The sequence below is a fragment of the Rhea pennata genome, chromosome 11, assembly GCF_028389875.1.
Source record: "Rhea pennata isolate bPtePen1 chromosome 11, bPtePen1.pri, whole genome shotgun sequence".
NCBI lineage: Eukaryota > Metazoa > Chordata > Aves > Rheiformes > Rheidae > Rhea > Rhea pennata.
Genome location: NC_084673.1, coordinates 1,813,209 through 1,835,361, shown reverse-complemented (window position 1 = coordinate 1,835,361; position 22,153 = coordinate 1,813,209). Strand labels below are relative to the sequence as shown.

At 42.9% G+C, this 22,153-nt stretch overlaps 1 protein-coding gene across 2 annotated transcripts in view; it reads right to left on the bottom strand.

Annotated features, from left to right (window-relative positions):
- EDA (ectodysplasin A) overlaps nucleotides 1-6,202 on the bottom strand; it is a 104,115-nt gene extending 97,913 nt beyond the window's left edge. For both annotated transcript variants that reach the window (XM_062584742.1, XM_062584743.1), the window contains exon 1: nucleotides 5,843-6,202. In XM_062584742.1, the coding sequence (XP_062440726.1) occupies nucleotides 5,843-6,127 (285 nt within the window). In that variant the 5' untranslated portion in view covers nucleotides 6,128-6,202. The remainder of the gene's footprint in view (nucleotides 1-5,842) is intronic.
- Between the last annotated feature and the right edge of the window lie 15,951 nt (nucleotides 6,203-22,153).

Genomic DNA, 22,153 nt, shown 5'->3' with positions numbered 1-22,153 from the left:
ATAATGAAACTTCGAAGCATGAGCTCTGAATAGGTACTTAAAAGTTTATAGCCCCTTGAACTGCACTTACTGTCTCTTGCAGCGCACAGCTTAAGATTTCCTACTTTTGAAAGTTACAGAGTTACATTTTGAGTATTATCCTTGGAAGATATGTTAACCATTTTAGAGGGAAATGACAGATGCCACACATCCTGCAGACCATCTGCTACCTGAAATCTGAGGTCAGCTGGAAGGTACAGCATAAAAGACCGGTTTCAAAGGAAACTAACATTTAAGTGCTTTTGACAAGATCTCTGCTGAAAGCTTTCAGCACTCTGTCATGTTTTAACTCTTCGCCAATCTATCATGCACCAGTATACTGTCCCTACTCAGTGTAGGAACTTCAAAGTCAGAAGCACTTCACAACTTCTCACCACAATTCTTGAGGCCTTTTGGCAATAGTATTAGCACAGTCCATCCCAAATACACATCTGTAGGGAACTAAAGGTTGAAGTATGAGTTAAAATACTCATAAAGTTTGAGTCTGAAGTACACTCAAGGAGGCAGAAATCTTTGAAGTAGCTTTCATGTCTTTATAAGGCCATTTGATGGCTTGTGTAAATTGTACCTGGATTCTATCTCGTATTCTGGAGCTGGACTCAAGACGAAAGAGCAGAAAACTGGTATTTCACATAAGTAAGAGTGAGAAGAAGATATGGTATTTTCACTACTTCAGTAGATGAATACAGCAGTTAACTACATAATTCCCCATTTGTACACACAAACTGCCATTCTAGATCTAACCAACAGGTTCACTCAAGCCTCCAGCTTCCAGCTGTGTCAGAACTAGCTGCTTTCCAGTATGAGGCAAGAAACCCCCATGAAAGACACCTACAGAACTATAATTTTTCTTCACATATATCTCATTCATTTGTGACCACCTCAGAAGCTTCAAAGAGGTTTGAAATCTTTTCCAAATATAATAACAATTTAGATCAACACAAATAACCAACATCTCACAGGAAAACTAAAAGTGTTAGTATGAATACTGAGTAAGAACAGCTGTCCACCAAACCTGACGAAAGTACTTTCTGGAAGAAGTGTCTAGACCAACATCAGCCTTCTGTCCTGTAGAGCCAATATCTCTTTCCCATCATAAGTTACAGAAAGGCCAACATACAGCAACCCTTCTCTAGCAGAAATTGCCCAATTGATTTACCAAAAATTAATATGACATTGTATCTTTACCAAAACCATAGAAATACTATATATTATTCCCTAAGTCTTTTCCTTCCTCTCCCAAATAAAGCTAGTTACTCATTTTTATTCCATATTATAGAAAGCAGTTTTCTGTGTGGATAAAATGAAACGTCTCTTGGCTTACAGTAAGCAGTAACAAACAGCATGAGAAATTATCAGATTTGCAGAATTACACTTTCTGCAATCACTATGTTCTAACAACATTAGCAAACTACAGTTTGTAAAAAGATGTGATACTCTGTCAGACTGAGTGATACAGGTGCAAAAAAGAAAAGAAACAAGTAAACAAACAATTCGGAGGTTTATATGCCTGGGGTGGGGTGGGGGATAATTACGTCAGTCATGCTGATTTAAGTCCCACCTGAAAGCAGGTACTTCCCTCACTAAAGAAATGCTAGAACTAGTGACCTACCAAAAGGATATCTTTCAAGGTGATGAAGGTAGATATTGGTAACTGAATTGCTCAGCACATTTTTTCATATGACTTCAGTAGCCCCTGGCTATGACAAAGTAGAGAGCCTCATTCAGCAAGCCACCTTAAGAATTAGCTTGATGTGATACATCTGATAAATATTTGATTTTATTCGAAGAAGTAGACTTGAAAGATTTTTAATGCTTGTCTTAGGACACTTACAAGGGCACTAAATTCACCCTGTTTGCTAAAAACAATTTTTCAGAGAGACACAGCATGACACATGCCTATTCAAAGGCAACTTAGAGAGAACATACAGTGGCTACCAATTAAGACGGAAATCAGTGCTAAGCCAACCTCTAGAGCAATCCTGACACCTAATTCTTTTCTTGCTGTTACTCCTCCAAAACCCCGGCGATGTCAAACCTGCCCACGGCACTCTAGCCCAAGCCTCACAGCACAGAGATTACCCGGGAGGCATCACTAAGAACCAGCCCCATGGGTCAAAGATTACAAGAGGCAAATATCTTGCCACAGTATTACAGCCTGTATTTAAAACAGCTTATTTTATTCCAGAGTTTAACTTCAGGGATGCTGAGAAACCAGTGATACGATTCTGTACATCCCAGGGCACCTTCCGGTCCTGTGAAGCACTTGCAGAAGCAGCTGTTTCTGCTCCGTAACACAACGACCTGGCATCTGCGCGATGCCGCTGCAGCTGGTGCAGCCAGCCCTCGAGGTGTGCGACTGAACGCAGGCTGCTCACCGTGCGGGTCTGAAAACGCCAAGAAACAGAATTCAACGTACTCCTTGAAAAATGCAGCTTTCCTAGTGCAATAGCAGGCTCAAACATTATAATGGTGACTTTGTGACAACAAAACACGATCTAGTTTAAACACAAAATATTTTAATAAGTTGTATATAGTATCCTGCTGCCTCCTCCCTGAAAACAGATCCATTAACAAAGCGCCTACCAAACTCTAATGAACACATTGGATTCTACAAGCATGTTTATTTGAAGAGATTATTTGTATATTATAACTTCAGTCAAGTCAGAACGTACCACTGCAGTACCATGGCCATCACTCAACAAATCCTGCTATTGAACCTCAGAGTTGCAGCAATTTAAGAGTCAATGAATTAAAGCAGCATTAACAAACTTTTAATGTAGAAGCCAAATTGATGATGCAACACTATGCAGCTTCTGGGACAAAGATGTGAACTACAATGCCTCAACCTCTGCCATGAAAAATTGCCCTTGTATCTTAAATTAGTTACATATTTGAATACCCTGTAAGATAGGGAAGCAGAACATTATCAAGCTGCCAAATCTCACTCCTGTCGTGAGGTCATTTTTGGCTCTCTGCCAAATGTGATTTCTGCCAGAATATCTGTGCTGACCATCACTCCCAGTTCTTCCCTCAGGTCAAAAAGGAGGAAGGAAAAAAAAATGGGGGGTGGTTAAGTGGGGGAATATTCATAGTTTTTGAATTAACTTGTACATTTACTCCAAAATACACAGTAAGTATTCTACTTCTTTGCTGAAGATATTTATCATACTTAAAGTCAAAGGAATTGTTATGGGTTCACAGCATACAGTCTGTCAGGATGTTAAATCACCTCACAGTGTATCTTGAGCCATCAGACCACTCACCTGAAGTTATATTTGAGAGCTATGTCATTGATCAGAATTTCTTCTGTAAGTCTTTAAAGAGCTGTTTAGTAATTTCTGCTTAACTTATGTAAAATTATGTCTTGGTATATAGTTGCATAGCACCTCACATTTAATAGCAGTGCAGTTTGGATGCTATGGTTTGGAAAGCAGGTACAAATCTGATAATATATTAAGTTTTTATTATTTAACACACTTGATATTAACTTTGTAAGTAAGGCTCTTTGCCAATACTTTATTTCATTGTTTTAATCACAAAATAGATGTATTAATGGGAAATTCAGACATAAAAGCTTATATGTATTAAGTCGTGCACAGACTCCAGCAAATGGGAAGGAAGAAAACTCAGTGAGAAATAGAATAAAAATTACTATAAATAGTATTAATTACTTGTCAAAGCACTAAGTTCCAAAAACGCTGTTCTCAATCCCAGCAGTTAGGCTACAAACCATATGCTGCCACATTTAAGCTTAAGAGTTTTGCATGTTCTTACTACTAGGAAACTTTCTCTTACAACCAACTTCTTCAATATGTCCTAAAGAATTTTTCATCTTATGCCTGACAGACCAGATGTAAAATAAATAAATAAATAACATTACTTTATCTGGAGTATGTCAGCTGTGGAGAGCAACATTTGGATTTCAGTACACATTCAGAGACAAATTATCTAACACCACAATATATGAATGCCTGAACTACTTATCCTGGTATTTCATTATACACATGCCCAAAAGAAGAGCTTTATAAGGCTAAACAGATTCAATATGATAACACAAGAGGAACTTCAGCGATATGCTATTATCAGACAATCTAAGAATTTAAACATGACATCAAGCAATTCAAGTTCACTTCACATTGACACTGCTTAAATAATGACGGGGAGAAGAAAGGCGCAGCTGGTATAGGTTCTTTTCAGTTCAACTGCTTTTCAGATTTTATTATTTGAAGCTACAGAATCCAAACATCCCTTGAAATAGTGAATCTTTCTTAGATGAGAACAGCAGACCGGCAGAGGTCTGAACAGTGGGATGGTTGCCTACTGCCAAGTAGGAGGAAGAGGTTCCAAGTTCATAGCTGTATCAAAGCTATTTTTGTTCTGTTTTTCCCCATATTGATAACTAGAAAAGCAACAACTCCCATGGGAACTGAGGCTGGGCTTTGTGTTTGTCACACAATGCTTCCTTCACACCAATTCCCTCCCCCCTGCAACTCTGTTTCTTATCTGGATGAGAGGATTGAAGCTGGAGTTCCTGATCTGCAGGGACTGCCACACCACCTCCCAGCATAACCACAAACAACCTAAAGCATCAGGCTGATGAGACTTTGGGAGAGAAAACGCCTGCCTCCATCTTATCCGGACCCTGGTCCCAGGGAGGTTTTCATGCCTGGAAAAAGTGAGCTAAGTTTGCTGAATAGAGGCCTCAGCTCCATCCCTGCTTTCCCAGTGCCTCTGAGACAAAAGAGCGCCTGGGAGGCCACTGCTCCCAGTGACTTGCTCCACCAACGGGAGAAAAGGAGGAAGAAACCAACCTGCCCTACACACATCTGACTTAAAGTTCATCGGGGTCAAGCAGTTACTAGCACAGCAATCAAGTTCTCTAGCTCCATTACTGAAAAGGCAAATACATTTTGGCTGAAGGACAGGAAAAAATATTCAAATAATCAGAAACACCCCAACAGGATAGAGGAAAGAGCAAGATGCACAAGGAACAGGATTTCCTCCACCAAACATTCCAGGATAATGAGATGAGAGGTAGACAAGAAAAGTGACTTTAAAACTCAGTTTGAAACTAAAGCTGTTTTGTGTGCCAGCTGAGTGGAAGTATTTTGCACTGATTCTGTGCAATCATTATACACACACTCATATCTAATTAATACTAGTGTTAAAGGAATTTACTGGTTAGAAACACTACTTTGAAGAGTTTCACCTTATCAGACATTAAAAAAGCACTTTCACCAGGCAATGCAACTTCTTCAGAACTGACACGAAGATACTGTCATAAAAGAATGACAAGACAAGAAAAAATAGTGCCAGACCCACAAAAAGCAGCAGCAGCCTAAGCAGCAGGTGTAGCACACGTGAATTTCAACCTTCCTTTTTGGAACCTCGTTAGACCCTTCAAGCAAAGGCTTGCTCTTCCTACTGTTCTATCATGAGTGGCAATAGACAAAAGAAAATCCAGTTTTCTCCAAATTTAAACCCCATAAGCGATGTGCGTGTTTCAGTTTTTTTTTTTTCTTTTAAATAGAGACAAGCGAGACAATTTTTTTTTTTTTTTTTTTTTAAGACCTGACGGGAGCTACGCGGCTGGAAAGAATCGGAAGTCGCTGCCATGGGCACAGCGCAACCGCGGCTGCCTCCCGGCCGCTCTCCGCGGAGCCCGGGGGCTGCGCGGCCCCGCGCCGCCGCCGCCGCCGCGCCCGGGCGCCCCCGGGCCGGCGGCGCGGGGCAGCGCGCAAAGAGCGCGGGCGGCGGCGCGACAAGTGCAGCCCCCCCGCGCTGCCGCCGCGGCACCCACCTGCTGGCGCCGCTCCGCGCCCTCGGCGGGCCGCTGCGGGCGCGCTGCGGCCGGGGCGCCCGGCGCCGCCGCCGCCGTGCCGTCGCTCCGCGGCGGGGCGGCGGGCTGCGGGCCGCGCTCGCGGCGCAGCTCGAAGCGCAGCTCCAGGTAGCAGCCCAGCGTGAGGACGTGCAGCGCCAGCGACAGCGCGAAGAAGCCCAGGAAGAGGCGCCAGCTGCCGCCGCCGCCGCAGGAGCAGCCGCCGGCGCGGGCCGCCGCCGCCTCCCCCCTGCGCTCCGCACCCATGGCCGCGGTAGGGAGCGGCGAGGCGCCGAGTCGCTACTGCTCCATGCTCGGCCGGGGCGCGCCGAGCCGCCGCGGGGCTGCGCGGCCGGGGCCGCCCCAGCGCCCCGCCAGCGGGCGGGGCCGCGCCGCCGGGGCGGGGCCGGGCCGGGGCGCCGCGGCCGCCGGGCGGGGGCTCCGCGCTCCGCTCCCCGGGCCGAGCGGGCCCGGCCTCCGCGGGTTTCGCTTCGCAGTGAAATATCGTCCGCAGTTTTAACGCTACCGCTGTTGCCGCAGAGCGCGCAGGAACGTCCGCAGCCGCAGCTGTTCCTCGGGGCGATCCCTACTCCTATACTTACATTACTCACTGCAGGGTGAAGCTGCAGAACTGCTTGACACGAGATGCTGTAAACGCTAAGAGTTCACAGAGGCTGGGAGGGGAACGAGGCGCCTCTGCAGAAGAACAGTCCATCAAGGTTTAGTAAATACAATTGCCTCTGGCTCACGAAATGCCCACGCTGCAGTTTTCCACGAGGAAGGCACGTTGTATACCTCCCCCTTTGCTCCTGTGCAGCCACCCTCTTTCAGCTGGCAGTGGAGACCAAATTAGACGTACACCTTTGGTCTGACTCAGCATAGCTTGGTCTCTAAGCTTTTCTTCCTTTTCTTTAAACAAATAAAGCAAGTGTCAGGGAGTTACAGACCAAAGCCGAAAATTATCAATGGACTGGACAGGTGAAAGGCCAGAGCAGGTTGTATGACACTAACACCGCAAGCAAACTAGACAGGGATCCAAACAAAACGCTTGCATAGCACTAAGGGAAGTCCAATACAGCCCTCTTGGAATTGTAAAAACCTGGAAGTCTGTGGTTACACTAGGAAAGTATTCTCTGAAAATTAATTTCACTGTCAGATGTATATGTGAAGGATTCTTTGTAATGAGAAATCACAGGACGATTTTTGTAAGCAACTAGCAAAAACATCCAAAGCCCAGAACTCAGCAGGCTGATTTTAATTGTATAGGCACCATTTGGAAATGGAATACAGCTGAACACAGAGCGCTCAGCAGGTTTTTGGAGTGTTTTGGTGCTTTGATATTTGCCTTCTCTAGCTTCTTTTAGGTTTTGATTCTGACTACTAGAAACAAATTGAAGGTGGAAGGCAGCCTGGGAAAAAGTAAATTGGGAAAAATTGTGGCTGTTAAGAAGGAAGACTGTAAGCTTCAAGAAAGCAGACTTAAACTGTGAGTTTTGATAGATTGTATCTCTTAGAAAAGAAGGAGGGGGGGACATTCAGGGAGCTGCCAGTTCCTTATTGGAATTAGAGTAATGGCACATCTGCAGACCATCCCAGTGTAGAAGCAAGATAGAAAGAATAGCGTGAGATCAGCTTGGTCATCTCAAACACAATAAAGAACACGCACAGAAAATATAATTCAGACCAGTTACTGAGTATGAAAGAATAGCACGAACACATAGGGACAAAGCTGGAGAGACCAAGGCACTGAGGGACATAAAGCTAGCAAGCAGTGTAAAAGATGAGAAAACATCAACAAGTATGTTAATAAATAAGGCAAAAAATACAAGTGAAGAGCAGTTCTACTCAGCAAGGAGGAACCCGTACAGCTGAAGTGGAAGGAGTGCAAGGTGCAGGACTATCCCCATGTTAATTTCATTTCTCACTGAAAGTCAGATTTCACTGGGACAACTGCCAACACCAGCACCACATAAAAACAGAGGATGGAGAGACTCTGTAAATAGGAGCAATAGAATTTTTGCTAATAGCTGGGCCCAATCAAGTTTCTTTTATCCAGATCATGAGGGATTATCTTTGAGAATTCATGGAAACAGAGAGAGCCTAGAGGACTAGAAGCAGATAACAAAATGCCTATCCTTTACATGGTAGAAAGCTCGGAAATTATAGAGGCCAGACAGCTCAACTAAATACCCACAAAATACTGACAATAATCAAGTTGTTTATTAGCATCTAGACAATAGCACGGAAACAAGGACAGCTAACACGTATTGTCAAGTGTGAACTTGTCAAGACTATCTGACTTCCTGTATGACTATGACTAGGTAATAGGCCTTTGGTACAGCAAAAGCAGCAACCACTTTATAACGACTTCAGCAATGCTTTCACATTCACAGTGCAGATCAGTTCCCTCATCTGGTTCACCATATGGCCCTCCAACCCTTTGCACTAGCAAAAGCAAATGGGAGGAGGAAGGCAGGAACAAGCAGTTGAACAGGTGAGACAACTTAAATGAGCATTTACACCTTAGTTTACTAATAGTTATCAATCAAAGCAGTAATGTATCAAAAGGAGCTCTGCAAGTCTTCTCTGGTCCTACTATCAATCAATGTTTTTACTAGATAATGAAATAGACAGCAAGATTACAAGTTTGTATATAATAATACCAACATGACAAAGGCTTCAAGCAAGCTAGAATGCAGAATCAGAAATGATTTAAAAAATTGGAGAGAGAGCCTGAAGAAAATAGGATGCAGCTTAAAGCAAATATAAAGTTCTTAATCCAAGCACAAATGATCGGCTGAATCTGTACAGGGTGAGGAGTGAGTGGCTAGGAAGCGCTACTGTTGAAAACTTTCAGCTGGTGTTAGTACATCAGATGCTGACCCTGAATCAACAGTGAGATACTGCAGGAAAAAAAGAGAGCACCACACTGAGATTACCATATGCAGGACATGTGAGGCAATCCTTGTTCTGTGTGATGCTGCTAAAGCCTCAGCAGCAATACTAAGTGCAGTTTGGAGCACCAAGCTTCAAAAGCAAATGTGGAGTCTTTAGAAGGTCACTCTAGGGAGCAAAGATGATCAGAGGTTTAGAGAACATGACTTAGACAAACAGAGAACTGGAATCATTCATCTCTCTGGAAAATACCACTGAAACATACTAATACTCATCAGATAGACGAAAAGGGTAGCTGCAATGAGAAGTATTGCCTAGCAAGCCTCACTAGGTGATCAATGCCAGTGATGCCCTTGATCTCTCCTGTGACTTTACAGCTGTGGCTCTCTGTCCTTCACTACATGTGTTTCAGGAAGATGTCGTGCGCCCTGTAATGCACAGGGATGTTTTGTGTGATTCCACCTGGACTTACCTTCTGCTATGTGGTTGTCAGTAGCTGTTGGGGCTGGACTCGATGAGCTGGATGGTTCCTTCCAGGTCTTTGTTCCTCTGTCTAATCCTGTGAGTAGAGTAAGTTTTACATTAGGAAGGCTTTCTATTGAAAAGGACAGCCACGTACAGAAACATACTGCCTAGAAATTTGTGGGGACTTCATCACTGAGTATTTCATAGACATCTACAAAGGATACTGTAGTTGCTGTTTATCCTGCTTTTGGGCAGGAGGATGGACCAGACTTCTGGATGGAAAGACCTCTTTGTAGCCTTTTCTAGCCCTGTTTTTCTATAATATATTTTTTTCTGCAAGTTCTCTGGATAGTCATGGAATTACAAGAGAATCTCTGTTTTCATTTAAGAAAGAAATGTTTCCCTAATATTTGTGAAGAAAAAAAGTCTAGAAGTATTAACCCGTACTAACCCCAACAAGCAAAAAGCAAATAAAAGTGAATAAACCCTCTTTATATAAAATCCTGTAATTATTTTAGGACAGACTTTAATTATTTGAACACTTAGGGTTGTTACTATTTTTCAAAATCAAGATCCAAATCATTTAAAGGCAATCATACACTGGCCTACTCAGGCTTGCAACAACCTAGTTTTATTTTCAAGAATCATTTATGTTACTTTAAAGATGAAGTTTAGAGGTGAAATAAGTCCAGAAGTCCCTGAAATACTTCAAACTCTATATATGCTTTGGGCCTTGAACAGAGGTCTGTATTGCCAAGGTCTCAATCCCAAGCTGTGTAACTGAGTCAAATCAGCCATTACTATTTTGAATTGTTCATAAAAAGTGAGTTCAGCATTTCTACAGGGATTTCATTAAGGTCTATTTGCAAAATACTTAAAATGAAGTACTTGAACTCCTATGGCACATGATTGTGCAGTATCCCACTATTTGAAAAGAAATCCTGTCTGATGATATAATTACTGTGTGTCATACTGTGAGGACCTGAGAGAGGTCCTCACATGTTTACCATGCGGCAGTGGTCAAGCTTCACAACCTGAGACATACTGTTTCTCTAGTACTTCATTTTGATTTCTCTCGTGCTAAGTGTTGCTGCAAGCTTTAGGCTTAGGTAAGAACATATGTTGGAGAGCCTTCCCCTGCTGCTGCAGATGTTTTCTTTCTGACCATGAATCCTCTTTCTCTGATGAATGCAATCAGTACCCTTTCTTTTACAAGTTTCATCCCTTTTTACTAGGTCATCTGATAAAATTTGTGACATGAATGAAGAACTTCAAAGGTTTAAGTGATCCTCTCTAGCCTAGTCTAATCACACCAAGAAATTTCAGCCCAGGAGGGGTAGAAGAAAGAAGACAGAAAAGCCTTCCATTCAAAAATGGAGTTGTTAGTCTGATAGAGAGATTCTTAATACTTTGGATTGGTTGGTCAAAGATAGGGTCCATGATGAAAAATAAACAACAGTTCTTGTTAATCAGAAAATAGTATTACTTGTTTCACAAGGAAGGGCTCCCCCCACCCAAATTCTGCCTCATTGTATCTGCTGAAGTTTATTGGGCCCAGCTGCTCCTGCTTTTCTTCCTTGAACAATGGAGAGAAATCTAGGAAAAAAAGGAAACATTCCAAAAATAAAGGCACTTTTCCTTCCAATTCATGTTGTGTGACAGCAAGTCTTCTGGAAGATGGGTAAAGCCTGAAGAGAGTAGGAAAGCACAGAGACAGTGTCTCTAATTCCAGCTGATCTTTTCTCCCTTGATTCCTATGCTTGCTATTATTTCCAGTATCACAGTTTAACTGAGCCTTCCGGTCCATATAGCATTTACCTGAAAGGTGGGAAGGAGAACCTGCTGTAGCAGTTTTGTCAGTTTAGAAGATCTCCCTTTCTTTTGGGATGGGTAAAACTCTCTCAACATAACACAGGACACATTAGTGGCAGACCTAATGCAAATTGGCATGAATATTTAACAGATTAGTGAATCTCTTAGAAGGATGTTGTTAATAAGATTTTAGCCCATTTCCCATTTACATTTTGGCAACAGCTGTAATATTTGCAGCAGCAATAGAGTATATTTTAACATGTGTGACCTAAAAGCTTTGGAATTCATGACTTTCCTTTGAGGAAAGCTCCACTAAATTGCAGTAAAGCCATTTCTTTTACTCTCAGCAATGTTAGCAACAAAATTAATGCAATACGGTCTCCTGAAACCTGCAGTCATAACATACTGAGAATGTGTCCTCAGATATGTTTGCAAGTGCTTAGGACAAAGAATCCTGAGTTTTATAGAGCCTCCACATACCACTGCAATTATAATTATTTTTCTTCAGAGAGAGTTGAGATAGTATAAAACATCTGGTTTATTTAATACCAGATTAGCTATGAGTTCTGCCTGTACAGTAAGAGTAGTTATTTGTATCAGACTGCTTTCGTGGGTGCATGAACTGAGTATTACATTCACATTATAAGAGCAACATATACTAAGCAACTGCATTCACACAGATGCCTTCTTTCCTTGCCTCGTCTAGGATTCCTCTAAGATTTTCCATCTCTCAAGTCATCAACACCTATCTTTGGTTGCTTGTCTGTCCCTTTCACCTCACTTGGTGAATTCTTACAGCTGTCACTTAAAATGACACCTACAGAAACTTCTCGTTCCGTTCCTCAAAGTCTCTTGCACAAGGATCATCTCGTTTCCCCCCCACCTGACTGGCAGTCACTGTAACAGAACTTGTCCTCTGCATCTCACACATAATGCTTTCAACGGGTGAGATTTCCAAGACAGAGTATGATCAGAAAACATTCGGTATCACAGTATCAGATAAAGGGCCATTGCATTCTAAGCCTGGGAAAAAAAAAAAAAAAAAAAAAAAAAAAAAAAAAACTTCTCATAAGCACTAGACAGTGTTTAAAGAACACAATGCACACAGTGTCAGTCAAGGGTTTAAACAGCAGGCTTTGATTTCTTACTCCATGCAGCTATATGTTTAAAGCAACACTAAATGACCGTTACCGCATTAAGTGTGAAAAGAGGAGAAGCAGAAACTACCACATATTTATTGACAGATTTTCTTTCTTTGATATGCAATAATAATTTTTAAAAAGTTACCTCTGCTTATGTCCTTTTCAGAGAGAAAAATCAGTCTTTACTGATTTCACATCTGCTTTCCACTACAATATTGACTCCTCAAAACTGGTAGCAAGTTGAAATGTTACTTCCCTGTTTGTACAAGTCTTTCCTTTGCTATTTGTTTTAAAGGAAGATGGAGGCCTAATTGCTTAGCCAGATTTGCTATTTTATTTCATTACAAAGTATACAACAAGGAAATTTGGCCAAAGAACGCTAAGTTAAGCCTAAATACAGCTTCTTCTAAGGGTAACTAGGATATTACTCTTAGTTCTGTTGTATGTTTATTTATATGTTATTTGGTGATAATGAAAAACAAATGTTAGGAATCTATTCAGTTCTTAAACTTTTATAGACTTATTGTCTTTATTTTCAACTGTGCAACTGTCTCTCAGCCTCCCCCTCACTCGGCCACATGGAACTGCAGTCAGTGACCCAGCATCAGCTGTTCTGTTAGTCATCCTGGCTGGAACAAGGATATTCCACACCACATTATACAACCACCTCGGCACTCACTGCCTTACAGCCCCCAACCCTTTTGCTCTCCACATCACGGGTCACTCAGACTAGTGGGCCATGGAGGATTCTTCCAAGTTCTTGTCCTTAAGTGCCTGTTTCAGGGCTTACTGTTGCAAATGAAAACAAGCGAATGAGTTTTGCCTCAAGAAACGTACCTATTATATGAAAAACACCCTTTCACAGAGGCCAGCATGAGCCTGGTTCTCCCCTCACTACTTTTATTACTACCGTTGCACTCTGTTATCAACAGCCCATGTTAAAACAAAGGGAAGGAGATGAGAAGTACACCCTTAAATTAATACTCACACTTGACTAAAGAAAGAACTAAGAGAACTTCTCCCTTCAATGTCTCTCACTGCCTGTTGCCACAGAATGACAGCAGTTTTCACCCAGACCCCAGCTTTTCTGTCTCTTATGTTTGCTTAAGCTTTCAGCCAGAGAGCATGACTCTGGATTTGGTGGTCCTTTTTTTCTGTAGGTGTTCCTCAGCAGCAAAAAAGCTCTCCTGTGGACCATAGAAAGCAACTCTGTTCCCTTAGTGTGAGCAGGAGATTCCTGAAGCGCATCCTTTCCCATGTAAAACAAGCAGAACTCCCCCTTAAAGCAGAACCAGACGGTTCTTATGGCACACTTGGCTCATACTGGGGCTTAAACTGTGGCCCTGCTCCATCTGCAAGTGATTTTGGTCATTTGATATTTGTCTCTGTTAATGTATGGCACTAATTACCTTTTTGGAGAAGCAATCCTGATCAAATTATTAACCACAGAATTTAAGTCTCCAAAGCAAGAAGCACAAGCTAAAGGTACATGCTACAAACCCAAGGCAAGAGGGCTTCGAGGGTATCTACTGTCAGGTTTTTGGGTGATTTAAGAAAACATATTGTGGTCATGAAACCTGGATTACAACCCGCTCTGTGTGGATAAATCTATATACAAAATACAGTACTGTGTTAAAGGAGTTAATTCTAAATTATATAAGCTCAAATTCCGTAAGGCACATCAGCTCAAATACTACACTACGCTCACATCTTTCCTCCAATATGAGCTAGTGTGTGCAAGGCTCTTTCAAGTGCAGCTGTATAGCCCTGTATTGTCCCATTCTGACAATCCTGCCCTGTAGGATGTCACTGTAGGTTGACATATCTGTAGGTGTTTTACTTACTTGACTAAACCTATGTATTTTCTGGTCCTAGAAAGAAAACTATAGATGTTTTCCTCCATGTCTGCAATTCCTCAAAGTAGTCCTAGAAGTCCAACAGGACCAGCAGCTGCTGACACGGCTTTTTATATGCTTTCCTCCTGGAAGGCAGTTAGTTCTGGGTTGCCTTGCAGTTCTCTGACAAATGCCCCATCTCTTCCTTGTTAAACTCATCTTACAGAGCAGTGACTCCCAGGACTGATGGCTGCAGGCTCACATATAACCAATGTGCACAAAACCATAACCAGCTACACGTTGGTGGCCACCACAGTTCCATCTGTTATAAGGGAAGCCTTGCGTGCTGCACTGTCTCTCCTTTGTTGCCTGGCAAGACTGTCACACACTCTTTTGATCCTTCCTATCACTGGCTCTGTTCATCCTCTTCCAAAATCACGCCTAGAGTCAACAGCACTGGGTACCCTGTGATGAGTGCACATCGTGGCCTTCCTCACACATGCTGCCCTCCACTCATATATCTTCCACCATCTCTGACAGGTATATACACTATGTGTATGGACTAACAATGAATCATAGTCATATAAAAAGCCCAGGATATCAAGGAGGCCTCTAAACTGCCCTTCTTCCTAAGGCATCTCTTTGGTCTCTAAAGGAACAGTCACACAAACCATTTAGGCTGCCATAAGCTGGCTCTCCTAGGACAAGAATTAAGCTGTATTGAACAAATAAAAAGAATAAGAAGTCAGCCACACTGCAATTGCGTTTCTGCACACAGTGAGTAGTATGTCCTTATGCCTGATCCATACACAACTTGAATTTGTGTTAACTCCCAGCTGCACAACCTTGATGGATAGCGCAAGTGCAGAGTTTCTGGAGAGTCCTGGTTCACCCCTTTCGGTCAGCCACAGTATTGCCTCACTCTTCCATTAAGTTTGCAGTGCAAATAAAGCTGCAGAATTGCAGCAATGTAGTAAAGCAAAGCACACTCCTCCAGGTTTCAGAGTTCTTGAGGACTGATCATTTTTCTTTACCCCATAAAACTGTGCCTGCAAAAGGGCTAAAGCAAATATAAACTGCATGAACTGTTCCATTTTGACTGACTGTTTATTGTGAGTAGGGAAGATCAATAGCTATGGGAGCCAGGGACCAAGCTTTCCTATAAAGTTCTGGGCTAAAAGTTAGTAATCATCAGCAATATTGATGAGACAGTCATGCTTTCAAAGGGCAGCTTGACAATCGCATGGTGTCTCTACTGATTACTGAAGAAATTTATGTTTAGACTAAACTCTAACTTTCAGACATCTAAGGTAAAGTATGGCAGGTCCATAGTAAATGACTGAAGCCCTGGTTTTTAAGAGGATAAATCTAAGGCATTTACATCAAAGCAAGAGTAATCATAAGGAGGGCATATGGAATTGTCTTTTTCTATTCATTTCTCAGTTATTGGAACCTGCTTACTTAAGGCCTTGATCTGGTCAGGAGACATCCACATACGGGCCTTAGTTTCCAGGTTACCTATGACTTCAGTGATTTGCAACCTCAAGACTGTTAACATTACGTGACAGCAATAACCAAAGGGTGGAAAACCTGAGTGCTTGCTCTTAGATGCATCTCAGCAGTTACAGATTAAGTGAGGAGAAAGATCACAAGGCTCAGACATCATATCCTATAGTAACAGTCTTAAACCAGCAATTTCCTTTTTGGACTTCACATAGGATCAAGGCTTGATAAAAACACACCATTTGGAATATAGCTAGAGGATTTGGAAAGAGGCAGTAGCCATTTATTACGGTATGGAATGGTAATAATTATATTGCTTATAACAGAGGCATATTTCAAACAGCTAACAGATACAGTTTTGATGAACGCTGTTTGCCTTCATCTATTTTATTACAGGTTAAGCAGTCATGGTTCCACAAGCTCTGGATTTCTAGTTTTATGGAATGCCATGTTTCCAGGCTAAGCTAAGCAATATGCACATACGTTTCATCTCATAATAATAATAATAAAAAAAAAGATTGAAAAATGGCAAACCATGTAATTTTTGAAATGAGTAATTCATTTGTGATTTGAAATAACATACCTTTGTATGTGAAGGCCTGTTTCTCTGGATCAACTGGATGAAGACATCTGCTTTATTTCAAAGAGATCTGAAGAGGTAAAAGTTGACAGTTCTTTGTTGAAATCTTGGCTATCTCTTTTGTGTATCCAAATTACATTTATTGATATACAATGTTGACATTTTTGTAATACTCTAAATCTCATAACCTTCTGTTTCAAATTCGCAGTCTTCCACCACTTAAGCTATTATTATTTTTACCAGTCTCAAGAGTGTGCTAGAGTCTTTTTGTTACAAATTAAAAATGCTTTTAAGAAAAACTTACAGTTTATTTAAAAAAGGTTCTCTTTGGCTCCCGGACTCCACCATCACTAATGCCAGTGTAGTAACAGTTTCTATTGTAGACTCACCGAAAATGGGTCAACATGACATCTGGCATTTAGCACTAATATTAGATTTTTTCACAACTAGACTCAGAGGATCTGAAATGGTGTTAAAAACAGCAGCAGTTTTCCCCAAGAGGAAAAAAAAGGCAAATGTTGACAGGCTGATGAATACAAATATATCAGGGAATATTCTGACAGCAAAACTCTCCTCTCTAAGTTGGTTGCAGACCTACCTGCCACTTTACCATAGATGGATGCTAACCAGGAGAAATGGTTTGGGAAAGACAACACACTAACTGATTTTGCAAGGAATTAATGCTGAGGTAGGAATGGTATAAAGGATTCCTGGAATTGTGTAGAGATCATGGTGGCCAATATTCACTAATTTTGGAGGAAAGTATAAATCTCAGGGAAGGAGACTAAGTGAAATAGGGGGAGACAAAGTGAGAAGAACCTAAAACGATGGATAAATGCACATGACTGGGAGGCTGAGAAAGACTAGAAGAAGAGCGCAATAGCTTGCTAGGGCAAGTTTTGGAAAGAGTGACACAAGTGTTAAGGGCAACTAAAAAGCCCCAGAGAAGCAAAGAGGTTATAATCCTAATTATTACATACATAGGCCTATCATTTTGTACCAAAAAATATGAAAGGGGCTGTTAGGGCAAGAGAACATAGAGTATAATTGAGGTTACATGCCATGGATAACACAGACAACTCTCCCTAATACTAGGTTGGCATATAGTAATTTCTGCCACTTGGTTCAGGTCTCTCTTGTCTTGATTTTTTATATTAAGACAAGGAAATCTGATATAATTTGACATTCCTTGGTTTCATCAGATCTGAGAGAGGCTTCGTGATCTTTGCTTACATTTAACACTTCCCTCTTTGAAGAAAAAATGTATTCTGCACACTCTTCCACACAGGAAGCTGCCCAAAGAGAAGCATGAGGGAGGGATCCCGGAGTACTGAAGCAATGCTGGATGACACTAAATGAACACGTGGCATCCTGGCTATGCATTGAGGCACAGCTGCATTGCTTCCCTACCACAGCACCAAATTTGCCTCTAGAATCTTGCTGTGTGAACTCTCATTTTCACCACATAAAGACTGCTTTCATCAGGAGCAACTTTTCCCAATATACACCGATCTCATGACAACAGCTGGATATCTGCAGAAGACAGAAAAAGAAAATTGATCTGAGACTTTGTGGTTGCAACTGGGCTGCAAAGGGAAAGAATTTTTGGTGTCTAAGAGAAGCCAGGGGTTTGGTAGGGAGTAAAACACCTGTGGATCACCTATAAATACAGCCATATGGTTGGGAAGATAATACAGTTGGACTAGAAATAGCTAATAATTAAGCACATCCTCCTTTCCACATCTATTTGCTTATTAGGGCAATAGGAGGAAGACCGTGCCAATCCTTCCCAAACTCAGCCTAGAATACCCAGCCTAATCTAATCTGTTATCCTCTGCCACTATTTAAAGATAAGTCTCCAGGATGCAAACAGCACACTTCTGATGACCTAAAGACCTAATCACCTTTGCAGCACAGGGGTCTCTGCTTCTGGGGACTCCAGGAACTTGATCACCAAGTTAATTCTACTTCCAATGCTCCACTTTGAGGCTTTCTGAATATTTTTTTTTTTTTTTTTTTTGGAATACTGAGAGCTACAGTTTTATCACACTCAAGATGTGGTTTTATTAACAGAGATTGCTCAGCCCTACAAAGATGTCAGCAGTGCCAACAGCTAACAGACAGGGTTTTCAGACAAACCATTGCTCAGGGGAGGCTCATGAGAGAACATGCTCATCAGAGTCTCATTTGCTACCGGTAACACTTTCTGCTCCTGTGCCACTGCTCTCCTTGAAAGATCTGCGCCTCTGAAAGACCACAAATACAGATGGAAGAAAGCAAATGAAAAAGAAAAGGAAAAAAAAAAGGATTTACTTCACATGAAGGCAGAAAACATTCCCCTTCCCAATCCTTTCCTATCAAGGGGTCTCAGTTCAATACAGTTAAAGCTGAATTAATAAAGGCAGATGTTTTCAGTGGTGGAAACCTGTCAGCATGACCTAAATCTTCCTCAGTAACCAAAATAGATCTAACAGAATTATAAGGCCATCGTTTGGTGTCACAGTCATGATCTACAGCAGGCAAGAGAGTCCGAGAGAAACAGAGTGGGAGAGAGAAGTTACACAATATCATATAAAACTATCTTCTGCAGTCCATCCAGGCAACTTCCCCATTGCTATGGCAAAGGGGTTGCTAATGAAAAATAAATTTTAAGCTCTTACTTAACGCAAACTTTAGACAAAAGGAGGAGAACAAAGGAATCCTCCAAGCAAGAAATGTGGAAAGTGATGATCATTAACAATTTCTTAAACTCAAACTACAAGACTTTCATCTGTTTTCTGAGGAGACAACACATTAACTTTCCAGTCACAAAACCCTTAAATATACAAAAAGTACCTGTTTGATCAGACAGAAATAAACAACTCAGCACCAGCATCACCACATTCTCATCTGAACACTTTCAGTACAGATTTTGAAAGGCCTGGAAGTATATCTTCAAGTACCCTTAAACAGAAAACACGGCCCAAAACTACATTCTTGTACTGAAGAGCATGACGGACATCAAATGCACTCACCTCTCTTCAGGATTCTTAGTCTTATGCTTTCAAATGCGGGCGTGAAAAAGGCCCTCAAGCTCTTATTTAGATACAGGGCAGCAAGTTGCCGACTTTTCACAAGTTCTGGGCGATAACAAAGCCAGCGAAGACAAGAGAGGCTTCAGGGGCTCTGTAATTGTTTGAATGCTTAATTACAGTTTGCCTGATTTCTACATGTATACGCCTAAGGACTACACTTTCAGCTGATAAGATAGATGAGATACCAAAAATAAGTGTATGCAATCTACTAAACTACATAAATAAATAACGGAAGCTCCTAATTCCCGGCACATCCCGAACAGACGAGGTTCGAAATCCGAACCTCACCCATGATTTGGGTTTCCGTAGAAGCCCATCTCTCACCTCAAAGTGTTCTGAGGGCTGCAGTCTGGCCCGGGCCCTCAGCACTCCTCATCATTTTCTCTGGGGTGCAGCGCTTCCCATGATCTTTACAGCAGATTTTTTTTTTTTTTAACACCGTCTGTTTTAGCTTTTATGGAGTCACAAGAAAAAATTGTAGCTGAGAAGTTTCTCTCTCGTCCTACATCACTTTCCAGCTTTGATGTTTAGACACCTGCAGACACAGGAATTTGTATCCCCGCAACTGGCATCGGCCCTCAAGTGCCCTTAGCGAAGCGGCGCCGCCGCGGCCCGTCCCGCCGCCGCCGCCGCCGCGGCCGCCCCCGGGGCTCGGCCGCGCCGCGAGCTCCGCGCGGCCGCGTTGCCTCCCCGCGCACGAGGGACGCGGCGCGGCGGCGGCGCTGCCCCCTGGCGGGCGGCGCCGGGAGCGCGGCCGGCGCGCGCGAGCCGCCGCCGCCGCCTGCCCCAACGGTCGCCGCGCGGCGGTTGGGCGCGCGCGGGCTCTGACGGGAAGTGTCCGCGGCGCCTCCGCCCTCGGGCCGTGGAGCCGCCTCAGAGCCCCGTTTCGCATCCTGCGCGGCCTCGGCCGCCAGCTCGCCCGGCCTTCGCCCTCCTCGGCCGGCCGGGCCCGCCGCCGCCGGGGGCGGGGGGGCGCTGGGGGCCACAGGCTTGTTCTTGCCCAGGCTGCGCCCCTCGGGCGCTGCTGGAGACCCCCGTTCCTCTTGCAATACAAAGACGAGTTTCTCACTTCACAAAGTTGCTTTGTTGTTATTTTCCTAAACGCAGGCATTCTTTTAATTGCTTCTGTTCTTTACGTGCCCAGCCACCCTAGCTGTGGACCAGGGCTTTTGCTAGGTGCTGTGTAGTCACTGTTTTCTACGTTTTACCCAACGACTAGTTGTAAATTCAGACACAATATTGGCTACTCACCAGGCTAGACAGTCATGTTCTTTCTTGCCCCCTTTCCCTGGCCCCATAAATCTCTGAATTCCTTCTACGCAGTGGCCAAGCCTCAGCAGGAGTTGCCCTCTTTCAGCACATCCCGGAGGCAGAGAGACAGGGCGCGCTCCTGGTACCGCGCTTACTGGAAAAGTGACGACCGAGGCGAGAGGCAATTGGGGACCGTCAAACCCTGAGAGGCCTGGAAACTGCTTTTTCTCAGCTGCTGAGACATAGGGAACATCAAAAGGACTCAGCAAGAAGAACAAATACCTTTTCAAACATGCAAGATTAAACTGAAGAACTTACTGCTGCGGGAGGGCCGACACCAGAGTAAATTGCTGGATCCAACGACATGACTACACAAATTCAACACTGAAACGTCAATCCAGAGCTGTTACGTGAAGAGATACCAGGAAATGCCTTACATCTGGCTTAGAAAACTGATAATTGCAAGTTGCTGGAAGGATATTTCAGGGAAAAAAAAGTTGCTATATGCTTCTCCTACACCTCTGTGGCTGTAACAAACAGTACACCCCGAGCCTGGCCCATCGGACCCATGCTGCAGTGTTAATTCCTTTGGGCTCAGCAGGCAGCTAAACCTGTGTCTTTCACCATTTGGCTCAGCATTCTCCCTGCTAGGCCAGTGATTGAAAGCTTTTTTGAAGTCTGGCAGCAGGTCTATATTGAAAGACTTTGTACCCATTGCTACCACCAAGTCAACGCCGAGTGTGGCAGAGATGCCAGTGTTTTGTCGTCGCTGTATTAGGCTATGAGTAGAAATCATTGATGGCACGTGACCTGCTTGGGACCTGTCTTACTGGCAATGTTTCAGAAGGAAAAAGTGGCCCCAAACACGTTTTCTGAGAAGCCTGATTCTCAGCACACAGACAGCGTATTTACCAGAGTTAGCCCTTCGCAAGGCTCACATACCTTGTTTCTAGGTCTCAGCTAAGGTACAGAGCTGCTTGGACTGGGGCAGTTCAGGACATGCACAGGGAAACAGTAGTTGTCTAGAGTGCCTGAAAGGCAAGCAAGGAGGTGCCTGGAGAGATTAGGCAATGCTGGTATTGGAGGATGTTACCTCACAAGATTGGATTTAGGTGCTTACAGAAGGATTTATTAAAAAATTGAGACATCCAAGTGGTATTCTGGATGTAGCCTCTGGTCTATGCTTTTCTATTTGTATGTCTGAACATGATCCTCAGTATACAAAAAAGAGAAAATCTCTACTTCCATTAACTAAGTCATACTTCCACATTGAAGTTCATGTTCAGTCTTCCTCCCAGAAACCATCTTAACTTTGCCTTATTTTTATACTGCAGGGGCACCAGATGTGATACTCTTTATTACACTTTTTCCCCTGTAGAAACAAGCTTTTCAGCATCCTCCTCCCGTTGTTTCAGGTATCTGATACTGTTAAGAATCTAAAAACTCTTCTGAAGTTCTACACTGAATTGCAAATCTTGTTGATGAATGCGTAGATGCTTGCGTTAGCAAAATTCTTACCTGATTCAGGAACTAGAAGAAGAGATGGCCAGTTCTGGATTCTGCAGGCTTCCACAAAGCCTATCTAGACCTGCTAAGAGCACAACAAAATATCTAACTCAACGGAGTCCTCAGAAGCTGTGCAGTTTCCAAGGAGTCCTGTGGAAGGCTCTGCAATTTCCACTCAGTAAAAACAGGTGGGTGCCCTCATCCCATCCTACCTAACATACTGAAGTTTT